Genomic DNA, 14,125 nt, shown 5'->3' with positions numbered 1-14,125 from the left:
GGAGTATATAAAGCATATATGCATAGCATAAAAAGTAATTAAAGTACACAAATATGGTAGTGTAACTCTCAGACTAGTTAAGAAGTGGAATATTGCCAATACCTTGGTTGTCTCCAGAATATGGTTTCCATTCCCTTTTTCCCCCCAAAGGTAACCACTGTCTTCATTTTTCTAATAATTATTCATTGCCTTTCTTTATAGTGTATATTCCATATATATATAAGAAGAGATATGTTTATGTAAATGTATATAATGCATTTATGCATAAATGTACCATGCATATGTGTGTATTTATGTGTATTGTGTGTATATGTATATGTACATTTATCCAAAATGTATTTCTTGTGACTTCTGCACAGCATTCTGTCTGTAAGATTCATCCATTTGAGTTATGCAGCTATAATTTGTTCATTTTCACTGCTCTAGGGCATTGCATGTTAAGAATATGGTAGAATTTACGTATTCAACTCACTGTTGATGGGTTTGTGTGCATGTGTTTGCAGAATTTTGCTACTATGATCATTCTTGCCGCCTGGGCGTTAACTGTCAGGGATACTCCAGGACTGTGTTTCTCAAACTTGAGCTTGTGTAAGAATCACCAAAACTCTATTAAACATAGATTCCTGGCCCCACACCCTCTGAGCTTCTGATTCAATAAACTGATGGTGAAGTCTGAGAATTTGTATGTCTAGCAAGCTCCCAGGTGATATGAATTCTGGACTGTTCTGGGATATGTACCAAGAAGTAGAATTGCTGGGTTGCAAACCAGACTTTTCCAAATTGGTCTACCAGCACCACGTACGCATTTCTGTTTTTCCATAATTCTATTTATGTTATAGTCAGACTTAAATTTTTTTTTTACCAATCTAGTGGACTACATAATGATATCTCATTGGTTTCCATTTGCATTCTCCTGTTTACTAATGAGTTGAAGATTGTTTTTATATGTGTTTTGGCCTTTTTCTCTTCCTTGAGGTGTCTGAATGAATCCTAGCCTGTTAGATGAAGTTTGTCATTTGTCTATAGACTGGCCTTGCTGTTACTGCCTATTCGTTTTGCCTAACATTTTCAGTCATGGCTCATGTGTTGTGTGGTCAAGGATTGTGAGCCTTCTTGAAAGCTGACTAATGTAATTAAATCTAATATTTGCTGAGTGCTAGGCCAAGCCCTTTACCTGCATTGTCTTCTGTAATCTTCACATCAGATAGGAAGGCATTACCATCACTATCCATTTTACAAATATCTGAATGAAGCCTGACTTAACCCATTCACCCAAAGGCACACCTCTAGGATATCGCCAGTGGGGACTTGAACAGTGTTTTGTATTGCTGTTTAACAACCAGTTCCTTGGAAGTCTGCAAAGAAGACACAGCAGGAACAAGATAAGTCTATCTATTCTAGATTGTGAAGGTTGCAGCCTGGAAGAGGGTTTGGACTTTAGAATCAAGATTAAGGATTTCAGTTCCAGGGAGCAACTTTGGCCTTAGGAATGGGAAAATTTAGTAGATTGAGCCAGAATTAGGATAGGCTACCATGGAAGTAGGCAGTTTCTGTTACTGGTCACATGGCCCCATGGTGGTGATTTTAAGACATGCAAGTAACTGATGAGTGGTTGACAATTCTATGATTGCCCCTTTTTCCTGACTTCAAGCCCGCTTGGCCCAGCACCGTAGTCCCCAAGTAATTGAGAGGTACATGTGACTTTCTGTTCCCAGCACCTGGGCTACCCCAAGCACTTGAAGAGACTTGCTTATCTGCTCTCAGACCTTCAGTGTTCAGCCACTGTGGTGGGCTTGTGGCCCTGCTGGTCGTATAAAGATGTTACATAACCTGGCCTCTTTTTGATCTTTCAGCCTCAGCCTTTGAGAATATTCAGTAATCTTGAGATTTTTTGTATGCAACTTGGGTGGCTTTGAAGAAACCTAGTACATAGTGCTTCTTACCCTTCTGAGTTCTGGACAAATAAGACAAAACAGTCAACAGATAGCCAAAATACAACCTTTAGTACTGATGAAGACAAGGGTGGAGAATGTGGATTAAATGTGTATGATCTCCGAATTAATTCCCTCCTTGTCTCCCATCTTCAACAATCCTGGGTGAGGGCCAGCCAGCCTCCTACCTGGGGTCTCTGTTCTTGTAAGTTCACCTGCAGCATAACGATATCTACACTGTGTAGGCAGACTGGCTCCCAACAGAAAAGAGGTGATGAAGTTACTGGACTCTGTATCCCCAGTTGTTTCACACAAACCTGCCAGAGAGGTCAATATAGGGCAGGAATGCTATTCTAGTGTAGCTTCCTCTACTTCGAAGTAGGGAGCAAGGGTTCCACTAAACCTTCCCCAGATTTTAGATTAACTGTTGAGTTTATGTTCTTAACCACCAAGCATGTGCTCATCTGGAAGTGTGGTGATCGCCCATGGAGAGGGAGATGGGCCTCTGTCAGGTCAGTCTTACTTCCAACCTCACAAGGCCTTAGAAGATCAATAACTTGGCTTTTTTAAGATCCTTTAAACCTAATGAGGCATGCAGGATGATCATAGCGGTAGTTGCACAGCCTGCAAAGTTAGAAGGCAAACCCATCTGGATTCTAGAAGATTTTTCCCAGGCACAGTTATGACCCCACAGCCTGTCCCTAAGTGTCCCAAAGACCATAGTGGAGAACCCAGGATATCTGAGAGAAAGACTCACAGTGGGTGGAGAAAACCTTTGGTTCACAGCCTTACTCAAATGCAAATCAGGCTAAGTCTCTTGTCTATAATCCATGACCTTTTAACAAAACAGAGTTCAAAGGGGGAAATGAAGACTTAAAGCTGTTGAGTATGCTGGAGGAGAGTGAAAGGCACCTCAGAGAAGAACAGGGATAGCCACCGCCTTGCACATAGGTGATGTATCTCAAATGCCACCTTTCTCAAAGATAACCCAGAATGCATGTGGATCCACTCTCTCCAAGCAAGTACAAAGTCCTGAATATAACCTCCAAATGGGAACCTCTCCCTGATGAGTTTTGGTTTGCAACCAGCACAGTCAGCCTCCTGTTTTACCTTTCCCTGTGAGCCCCCTGAGACTGACAGCCTGGTGCTGTCACCAGTGTGGGCTCTGTCGGGTGGGTGGCTGTGGGACATAGAGTCTTGGGAGCAGGTGTTTTCAGTCTCTTGCCACTTGCCATGGGGTTGCTTTGGCCAAAAAGGCCATCTGCAAGGCAGGATTTCTCCCTCACTTGTAAAGAGAGTCCAGACCACTTGGTGGAGGCTGATCCTTGAGCCTGTGGACCAATTGTGAGAATCCAAGTTGCACCTTCATTTGCCTCTGACTGCAGAACAGAAGTAGAAGCGGCCAATACAGTGCTTCTTTCTAGACTAATTTCAAGTGAGAACTTTGATAGGGCTCTGGAATTCAGTGTCTCTTAAAAATAGCAAATATTATTCTGCTCAATAGTCTAGACAGTATGTGTTGAAATAATCTCCTTTTTCTGTGCCTCATCTGTCTCTGCGTATTTAGCAAGTGGCCCATTCAGAAGTTCTGAGCTGCATCAAGCCTCTTCCAAGGCCAAGCTGCAGTGGCCCTCACCCTAAAGTGTTCATCATTTGGCTAAGGTCACCACATGTCCCGCCTCTTTTCCAAGATCCTTGGCCAATAGCCTTTACTGAGGTCCACTGTCTTCTGCTCTGGGCCCTACCTCTGTAAACAGCTACTTTCCTGGGGAATAACCACCATAAGTTGCGGTCACACAGCAAGATCAAAATACCCTGTGGTTTAGGAATTAAAGCCTCTTGATGTTAAAAGCTACCTGCCCAGCTATAAAAACCAGCCACACTGCACAATCAAGGCTGCAAACCATCAAGTTGAAAAACATGTAGGGCCATAGTAAAGCATCCTTTCTCCTCTGCCTGGGACCCGGTACCTCCATGAGTATTTTCTTCCCCAAAGTTAGATTCCTTTCTTATTATTTGCCAACATAGATAGTACACCAAGTGGAAGTCTCTGAAGGAGTCCAATAAATAAGACCTCTCCTCCTGAACCCATTTCTAAACCAAGTGAAATATAAGCCAGCAGAGTCAACCGTGGGGAAAGGAAAATATCACATGGTTCTGATAAGGGCTGTGCTGAAAGGTGTGGCTTTGGTGAGTTGCTATAGGGGAACTCCAGAATTCCACAAACATGTGCACTGAGATGTAGGCAGTTCTGGATACTCTTCCCTGCCCCCACATGCTGCAGGGGACCTGCGAACTCCCAGCATGGACAATGAGATCACCACACTTGTTTTTTGTGGGCCTGTGACTCCCCAGTGGGAGGAGTAGGGGACAGGGCTGGGCACCAGCTGCCCAGATTGTTCCTTTGAATTCAGCCTTCAGTAAGTTTGGTCTCTCTTTCTCTCTAGGGTAGTAGGTCACAGACTTCTTGGTCTCAGGATCCTTTCACACTTAAAAAAAAAATTATTGAGTGCCCCCATGAGCTTTGGCAGTGTGGGTAATATCTGTTGGTGTTTAGCAAATTAGAAATTAAACTGAGAAAATTGTATATTTGATTCATTTAAAAATATTAAACCCATTACATATGTAACATAAATAGCAATTATTATGAAAAATGGCTGTATTTTCTAAAGCAGAAAAGTGAAATCTGTGGGAAGAGTAGCATTGTGCTTTTATATTTTTGTTAATCTCCTTAATGTCTGGCTTAATAGAAGACAGTTGGATTCCTGTATCTGCTTCTGCATTTACTCTGCTAAGGTATCACACATCACCTAGCCTCTGGAATATTTCCACTTTACACTTGTGAGAGATTGAGAGTGAAAAGACAAATAATGTTATTTTATTATGAAAAGAGTTTCTGCCATTTCGGATCTCTCTCCTGGAAGGATCTCGGGGACCCCTAGCGTTCCCTAGATCACACTTTGAGAACTGGCACTCAGGGTAGGACTAACTGATGGAATGAAAAGAGGTGGGAGTGTTAAGAGTTCCTTCCACATGGAAAGAAGTTCTGGAGGGGAAAAAGCATTTCCCATCTGTAGGTTACACAGTGAAACCTTCCAAATGCCAGCCTTGAATCAGTCACCAGAACTATGGGGGCGGGGTGGTGGTGGTGATGTGCTAGTCTTCAGCTCCTGAGTTGAGACCGGAACTGATGATATTAGCTCCGTAACCTCTGAGTTAGCATGCAGGACTCGTGGGTTTACTTCTTTATTGCTTCACCTGTTAGAACACTGCTGGATGGGGTGCTATGGGAGGAACGAGTTCAGGAATGACTTTGAACTCTGATGTTATTGACAGTGCCCTCTTCTCACTGCAGCACATTTCTGGAAGCTGTGCTGTGAATGTTATTTTCTCACAAGAATAATGGTATAATTGGGTTGGGTTTATCTTATCAAGGACTCAGAGTTAGATAAATCATCACTATGGGCAGCTATTCAAATTAAATCAGAGTTATGGGGACTGGAAACGTCTGTAACCATTTTTAAAAAGTGAAACCATTAAAAAAAAATGAAACCACGCTCTGGGTTTTATGAAACGGGCCTAATTGTAGATGAATACAAGGGAGTCTGGAGCATAGGAAGTGCACAAAGAGTCTGTTACTGGAGACTGTAATTATTTCCTCATCAATATTGCCTACTGAAAATTAATATACTCACCATAATATGTACTTGCTGATAATTTTCCATGTATACTTTTAGAAGAGTTGGAGGGGCTTTGATTTGGTAGCTTAAAAGAACAAGATGTTTATGCAAGTTTCAGCTGATGTCTTTTCCTCTCCTAATTTTTTTCCCTAGTGTACAGAAACATTGGAATTATTTTACTGACAGGTATCATATCCTATCAGAATCATTTGAGAATCATTTTAGGAAAAAATTTATCATGGTAGCAGATCCACTCAGTCTTAATTCATATAGGACAAGTTTCAGTCCTTAGCCAATCAGGTATTCTGTGTCAGTATGTGGTTAGTTTCTGATGTTTTTGTCCTTGACCCAGCAGTGGTTAAGGTGGTCCACAAAGCCATTTGGTGCTGGTTTGACTACCATCCCTAAATTTTTAGGCTAGTTAAGTGACCTAGGGCAATTTCCTTTCAGTTTGCTTCCATGCCTGCAACATGGCACTATTCTAGTACCTTCCTCATAGGGTTGTTGTGAAGACTGTTGAGATATAATGCCTGGAAAGACTGAAGTGCAGATCCTGGAACATGGTAAGCACTCAATAAATATTAGTAATCATCAATACTCGGTATATGTAATATACCCAAGTTGATTATAAACACAGTCTGATGCTAAGTAATACACTACTTGATATTTTGAACATCATATATGAGCATATTGCAGTCTCTGGTGAGTATAATGAGTTGATGGGGCAAAATCAATGTAAGCCAGGACTGGTTGTCCCTACTGAATTGCCTTAGGCACTTGTGGAACTGTTAACGACAGTTTAATTGCAGAACCCCCAGAGCCACTATCTCTTGACAGCGTTAAACTTTCACAGGCCAAGTCAATCAGTACATGTAGTGTTGCTACCCATTACAGTAAGTCCCCGACCAAGACAGTTGGTCAACTCATCTGTGTTTTGGGATTCCGCTCCGCAAAGCCTTGATGCCCAGGAAGCCTCTTCTCACGTGGCTGATGAGATAGGAGATGGCACAGGTCTCAGGTGAACTTGGTGTATGTTTGTATGTGGTCCTCAGCTTTGATAGGTTCCGTTTCTGAGAAGTTGACCCTCTACGCCACGTTTTGTATGTGGAATGCAGAGTTTTGTCCATGACGCGGTTGGACTGTGGTGCTGTCCGCTGGCTGTGAGTTCAGTGTCAGGAGAGTTGTCAGGTCCCTGGCCAACATTGACGCTGTCATTTGACTATTTGCCATTACAAGAATGAACATCAGAAAAAATAAAAGTGCCGATGCCTGAGATACTCAAGGACCTATCCTAATAATCGAATTGAGGCCACGATAGAAACCACCAGGTGGGTCACAGGGGGCACTGTGTGGCCTTGATCAGGAGTTCCTTGCATCTAAGCTAGTCTGGATTATATCACGAGTCTAGAAAGAGTTAAAGGACCAGTTCATAATGCTGGGTTCTCCCTCCAGCGTAGTACCTGGCAAATCAAAAATATCAAAGTGCAGGGATAAATTTCTGCACACTTCAAGCATGTTTCCAGGGATATGAAATTCATAGTGTCATCAGTGGCATGGCTGACAGAAAAAAATCTTGAAGGAGTGGCAGCAGCTCTTGAATAGTCTTAATGTAGCCTCCAACATCATGGGTGGAATCCTGTGAAATGTAGAGAATCTGGTAAATGTAATTGTCTGGTGATAAATTGGATTAAAAAATAAAAAATTAGTCATGCGGAATTGGTTGTCAACAGTCCATTATTCTATTACCCTGTACCCCATTAACCATTTAAAAAATGTCTTCACTAGTTGTTCATTTTTGCTTATAGCATTTGGAAGATCTAACCCCATAATAGAAGTATTGTGGTTTCCTCCCCTTTCCTTTCCCAACATTGCCACCCCCACCCCACAAATCACACATCATCAGGAAAAGGGTTCCTCTTGTTTTCTTAAAAAAAATTTTTTTATGTTTTATTATTTATTTTTTGAGAGAGAGACAGAGACAGAGCATGAGCAGGGGAGGGGCAGAGAGAGAGGGAGACACAGAATCCAAAGCAGGCTCCAGGCTCTGAGCTGTCAGCACAGAGCCCAGTGTGGGGCTTGAACTCACAAACCACAAGGTTGTGACCCAAGCCAAACCAAGCCGAAGTCGGATGCCCAATTGATGGAACCACCCAGGCGCCCCTATTTGTTTTCTTTTGTACACATTTGTGAATGAATTTTGATTTGTCACTTTGTTTTCCTCCAGAATTCCTCCTTCACAAAATGCTTTAAAAATATTTCTTAGGCACTCACATATCAAAGAGATAAAAGTCTCCACCACAGAAAACAACAATATCATAATAATAGCTAACCCTTGTTTTGTGCTGAATCAGGTATTATATTTTAGATTTTATATGCTTCACAACAATCCCATGAGGCTGATACTCTAGTAGTAGTCGTCGTCGTCATAGTGTAATAATAGTAGTAATAGCAGTAGTAATCGTGGTAGTATAGAGGAAGAAGCCAGGGTACAGGTGAACTTCTGTCACTTGTTAAACTCACACAGGTCACATAGGGAGTGGAGACAGGGTTTAAACCCAAGCAGGTTTACTCCAGAGCCCTAAGTCTTAACCACTACACACATTACTGCCTTTAGTTCCATAAAAAGCAAGGGAGAAAAACAAAGTAAGAGGAGTTTTCAGCCTTGTTGACTGCATGTAATAATCTACTTCACAGAACTTAAATTGTTACCAGATTCTGTCTGTAGAGTATCTGGAATGGAAAAAAATGAAGAGATTGATGCTGTGAGGGAAAACATCCAGTTGATTAAATTTGATAAACCAAGAGAGCCTGGATTTTAGTTAGGCAGTCTTCAGAGCCAGAAGAAAAGATAAGATTCTGTTAGGTTTGGGTTGCTCTCAGATGTAAAATTTTTAGCCAATAATTGTAGATAATCTTGATCGGGAAGAAGATGGAGAGGCGAGGAGACAACATCCACTGTGGCTTCAGTGGAATATTTAAAAGCTCAGATTGAGGAGTGACTTGCTGGAAATTGGAAAGTGCAGCCAGTGACCGAGGGGCCTATAAAAAAGAACCACGATAACAGGGACCTGAAAGACTAGTGGACTTAGTGCTATAAAGCTCACAGTATTGAGACTACTGAAAAATTTTAACGAGAACGAAAGTGACGTCATTGTGAGTTCAGGACCGGAACAGATAGACTAATACTAAGAGGCGAGCAGTACTCCTCAACTCCTATTACACTTCTGTCCTTTCTAGGCAAGGAGGTCGATCTTCATCCTGGGAAGAGTAGAGCAAATACTTGTAAGAGGAAATTGAAACTCAAGATAGGTGAACTGATTGTGTGAGAGCACAGGGCGGCTCTGAATGAGTTCAGCTCCTCTGGCCAGCATGAATTTCATCCTAGTGGGCCAAGCGGACTTTTGCTGCCTGCTTGGAATCTTTGACGAATTGTGGAGGAGAGGAGAATCAGTAAAGGATCAGGGATGGGATAATGCCCCAATTAAATGCAAAGGGAAACAAAAAATGAGGGAAGTGTTGTTTTCAGAGAAAAGAATAGAGAGCCCCATGCTGACCTGGGGCAGAACTCTGGAACCAGTTTCAATGTTCACATGTCCACGGTAGCTAGGAGACAGCATGGAATTGTTTAAAGCAGGAAAAATAATTGTTTCTCTATTGCTTTTTGTTGCTAGGTTATTAGACTCGAAGGCTGGGGCAAACAGGTATGCTGTGCCTGGAGTCCAGAAAGGTTTCAAGAGGTAGATGGGGGCCGGATGTGTGACAGCCGCCTGCACCAGTCCTTGTTAAGTGTACCGGTTTACCCGTCACATGTGTTGAAATTCTGGGTTAGTGAGTCGCGGTTTGGACCCAGAAATCTGCATTTTAGAAGAATGTCCCAGGTTACTTGCCATGCTGGAGAGCAAGTTTGGGAACTACTGAGCTGTAGGAGACGTGCCGTGAGTTGGATTTATGTTGTCATAATAGTGTTAATACTGTGACTGACAGCTAGCGCATCAAATAACCATGTGCCAGACACTATCCCAAGCGCTTTACACATACTATCTCATTTAATCCTTACACCTGCCCGATGAGTCTGTGCTGTCTTTATTGTCCATATTGTCTAGATGGGGAACTGTGTCGTCTCTTGACAGTCTTGGGCAGTCTAGCACTTTGAGAGTCCGTGCTCCACACCACTCTGCTAAGAGTCCCTCTTAAGAGCCTGGCTCAGGGCCCCAGGGTGGTGGGAAGGGTGATGTCTGGGCATGCATCATACCCTGTCTGTCATATCAGAGTAGTGTCTTTATGAAGACATTAGGGTGCCTCAGACTTTCTAGATGCAGAGAGCTGGAGGGGAGATGACTAAATCTAGGTGGAATTATTAATTTATCACCATCATATCTGGGAAGATTAAATGTAAATTGCTGCCCCTTGGGGCCCAAAATCAGCAACAAAGATACTGGAAGCCATGACTTAATCGTTTTCCAGTTAAAAAGATCAGGGTTGTTTGGGTTGACTACAAGCTCAATATAAATCAACAAGCCTTTGTCTCTGTGGCACCTTTTGCCTGGAATGCCCTTTCCCACTTCCTCCTCCTTCTCCTGGCAAATTTTTAATCATCTTTAAAGACAGAGCCTAAATGTCACTTCAGCTATGGAGCCTTCTTTGATTTCTACAGGCAGATTTATCATCCCATTCTTTCTGCTTCTTTAGCACTTTGTTCCTGGTGTTATAATTTTGCGATTATCTTTCTTAGTTTGTGCCACCCAAGTTCACAGTCACTCAGCTGGAAACGTGGGGGAGGGTGTCATTTCCTTCTTCCCTCTCCTCCACCATGAATCCCTGCCATCACTAACCCTATCAGTTTTAACTCACACTGATAGGATCTGCCCCTTCCTCATTCCTGCAGCCCCTGTCCCATTCAAGTCTGTGTCCTGACTTGTACCCCAGCTGTCACTTGTCACCTCACCCCCCACATTTTCCCACAAAGCATCAGAGACTTTTCTATCAAATGCAATCTGCTTGTGCTTTAAATCTGTGCCTGGCTCTTCATGGCCAAGAGAATAACCTCAAGCCCCCAACCATTTATGATCTAACCCTGTCTAACTCTCCAGCCTCAACTCTTGACTTCCTGCCTTGCTTCTTGGACTCCAGTGACACTGAACTCATTGTAATTCCCCGGGCAGTGTGCTGTTTCTTGCTGCCTTGTTCCAGCTCAACAGTGACCGCCTGGGATGGCTTCCCACCAACCCACACTGCCTGGCTACTCCTGGGTTCTGCTTGGGAGGCCCCCAGACCCCTGCCCTGGGTTCTCTGTATGTCCCTACCTCCTGGCTGCCACTTTCTATTGCAGTCAGTTTTTATTTTGCTCTAATGTTAAGCCTTGAACTTCTTAAAGGCAGTGAGGGTGTCTCATTTCCATTGGCAAATGGACACTCTGTACAAGTTTCTGGAAAGAATTGCACTGTATTTGTTCTACTTGGAAAGACTGTAGGGTTCGCATCATACTTCTTCCTCTTCCTGGATGTGAGGTCTTGAGTATCTTAACACTCCTCTGAGTGAGAACCCATTTGCACATTTCTAAAATGAAGATAATTTCACCCCCCACAAGGGACTATTGTGAGAATTAGGTGAGATAGCAATGTTCTATAACACTTAACACACTATTACAGGGATTACAGATGACACCCCTGATGCCCATTTTTTTTAAAAAATAATTTTTTAATTTTTTAAAATTTATTTCTGAGAGAGAGAGACAGCGTGAGCAGGGGAGGGTCAGAGAAAGAGGGAGACATAGAATCTGAAACAGGCTCCAGGCTCTGAGCTAGCTGTCAGCACAGAGCCCGACGCAGGGCTCGAACCCACAAACCGTGAGATTATGACCTGAGCCAAAGTTGGACGCTTAACCAACTGAGCCATCCAGGTGCCCCGAATTTTTGTATGGTCAAGAATGTGTTGTATGTTTTTAAATGCTTTTAAAACATCAAAAGAAGAAAAATATTTTTGATACTTGAAACTGAAATGAAAATTAAATTTCAGTGTCCATATGTAAAGTTTATTTGAATTAATGGAGCTGTGTTCATTCATTTCCCAGTGTCTATTACTGCTTTTGCATTACAGCAGCAGAGTTAAGTTTCAGCAGAGACACTGTGGTTTGTCAAGCCTCAAATGTTTACTGTCTGACCCCTTAGAGAAGAATGTTTGCTGATCCCTACCTTATTCAAATATTTGGGACATGCGCGTGATTCACCACCTCCCCCATGCACCACAGAGAACGGTTTGAGGAGAAAGTTTCTATCTTTGAACTTGACCTTCCTCATGGGTCCAGCGGACTCATCCATTAACAGTGAGGCAAAGCTACAATGGAACTGTTTCAGTTTTCAGAAAAGGTGGATGTTCCGGTAAGAGTTTGGTGGACTGTTTGAAAAGATGGTGGACTGTTTGAAAAGATGGTGAACTTTCCACTGCCAGGGATGTTAAAGGGTAGATGGACCCCCATTTTTCGTGAGTTGCTAAAGAATAGCGTGTCTCCCTGGTGGCCCTATTGACATTTTGGGCTGGATAATTCTGTGCAGTGGGGGCTGGCCTGTGCATTGTGTGATGACTAGAAGCATCCCTGGTCTTCAGCCCCTAAAGCAAGTAGCACCCTTCTCCCCAGCTGCAGCAACTGAAAATGTATCCTTACATTTCATAATTCTTGGAGCCCGTTTTTAAGGAAACACATTATAGAATAACAGGATGTTATGTTATGAATCCATTTTGTCTTAGGGAAGAAGAATTTAGAGAAGCTTGGGCTGTTTAAGATGAATAGGAAGATCTCATAAAGTAACACATGACCCCCGTGGATATTTAATATTGGTAGGCAGCTGTTAGAGATGTGCTTTAGACACATGGTATTAGAGATTCTCACAGCCGCCTTCTGCAGGTAGGTCCCCTTTCCTAGATGAGGAGACGGAGCAAAGGCGTTGGGCAAAGGATAACATGTTAAGGACAGAAATTCCCTTCTCTGAAATAAGGTGGAGACAGAAACTCAGAAGTGAACATTCCCAGCATTACTGACAGACTTGATTCGGCCTTGAAATTCCATTCCTGTGGGTTTGGATGAGGAACACGTTGCTGCTTATTCTCCTACTGTAGGGCAGATCCACCGGAAAACAAGAGACTAGCTGTGGAGCTGAAAAAAAGTTTACAGTTTCCCTCTAGTCTTTAGACTTTATTGATCTCTGAGTGTTTGCGTACACACCTGCCCACTGCCCTCACCCCATGTTGGAATGTGACCCCTGCTTACTACACGCCGCCCATTGTTGGCCTCTGTTCTGCTGCCCCTGCAGAACTCTGCTCCCACCTACCCTGGGTTGGAGGCCTGCCATGGCCTCCCTCTGCAGAAGTCTGGTCTGGAGATGAACAGGCCAACTTCTAACCCATCGGTGGAGCACAGATTTCTAACACCTTGGGCCATTTTACAAGTGAACCGGGGAGCTCCCTTTCATCCTTTTGGTTAACCAAAAGCAAAAGCTTTCACTTATTGAATGCCTGTCCTTTGCCAGACCTGGTGCAAGTGCCTGGATATTTCCAGAAGGCAAGAATCAAAATTAGCATCCAGTGTCCCTAATTTCATGGGTGTTGGAAGCCTGAATCCTGATATCCACTTAGGCTTTAATGTTTTCTCCTTCTTATTATGAAATACATAGAGCATACAGGATAAGTAGAGAATAATATAATTTACACCCATGTTCCTGTGCGTATCTTCACATTTTACTCTATTCGATTTAAATTATTTTTGAAAGAAATGAATTATTACAAAGAAAATCAAAGCCACCTGTACGACCCTTCCTGACACCTTTCCTATTTCACCCTCCCCCGGGTGGGGTAGTCACTGTCCTCAGTTTGGTATTACCACTACCTTGTGTGTTTTTATATTCCTGCTTGATGTATGTCAATAACTTCACATGATATTAAACTTTATGTATAGAAATGGCGTCATCAATCATGGTTTAAACTTTTTTTGCGAGATTCATGCTGCAGAGGGTACCGTCTTCAACCTGAGAGTTTGGAATGTTGCTTAAATAGGTTTCTGAACTTGCCTAAAAGTAATGGTCATCCCAGGTTGATTTATAATTAAGTTTCTATTGCAGGCTTACATGGAAGTTAAAGAAACTCTTTGTTTTGAGATGTAACCCTGGGGATAAATGTAGCTCTAATTCTTCATTCTAATGCTGTTGCATGTTCATTTTTTTGGCGGTGGGAGAATTTTGATGGACGTTTAGTTAGTCTTTGGGTCCCACTGTTGTAACCGTGCTGCTGTGAACATGCACATTGACTGGAGCACCCATAGGAAAGTTTCCATAGGAGTATACCTACCGTGTAGGCAAGGATGTATCCAGTCATCTGTATTAGAATTTTCCAGATTGCGCTCCGTTGTGCCTGTGCCAGCTTCCACTAACACCTGTGTGAGGGGCATGGCTGCTCTAGATCCTTGACTTGATGTAGTCCTTTCTTGCACACGACAGACTAAAACTGTTTGCTAGTTTGGAGGGT

The 14,125-nt window shown here is 42.8% G+C and overlaps 1 protein-coding gene across 1 annotated transcript in view; it reads left to right on the top strand.

Moving 5' to 3' along the window:
* The first annotated feature begins 8,980 nt into the window (after nt 1–8,980).
* CDH2 (cadherin 2) overlaps nt 8,981–14,125 on the top strand; it is a 190,287-nt gene continuing 185,142 nt past the window's right edge. Inside the window, exons 1-4 of the mRNA XM_077778166.1 lie at nt 8,981–9,061; nt 9,283–9,546; nt 10,802–10,902; nt 12,450–12,512. Of these exons, the coding sequence (XP_077634292.1) occupies nt 8,981–9,061; nt 9,283–9,546; nt 10,802–10,902; nt 12,450–12,512 (509 nt within the window). The remainder of the gene's footprint in view (nt 9,062–9,282; nt 9,547–10,801; nt 10,903–12,449; nt 12,513–14,125) is intronic.

This window comes from Crocuta crocuta, unplaced genomic scaffold (genome assembly GCF_008692635.1).
Source record: "Crocuta crocuta isolate KB4526 unplaced genomic scaffold, BGI_CrCroc_1.0 scaffold26, whole genome shotgun sequence".
Taxonomy (NCBI): Eukaryota; Metazoa; Chordata; class Mammalia; order Carnivora; family Hyaenidae; genus Crocuta; species Crocuta crocuta.
Note: the sequence above shows the minus strand (reverse complement) of the source record. Positions and strands in the feature narration are given on the sequence as shown.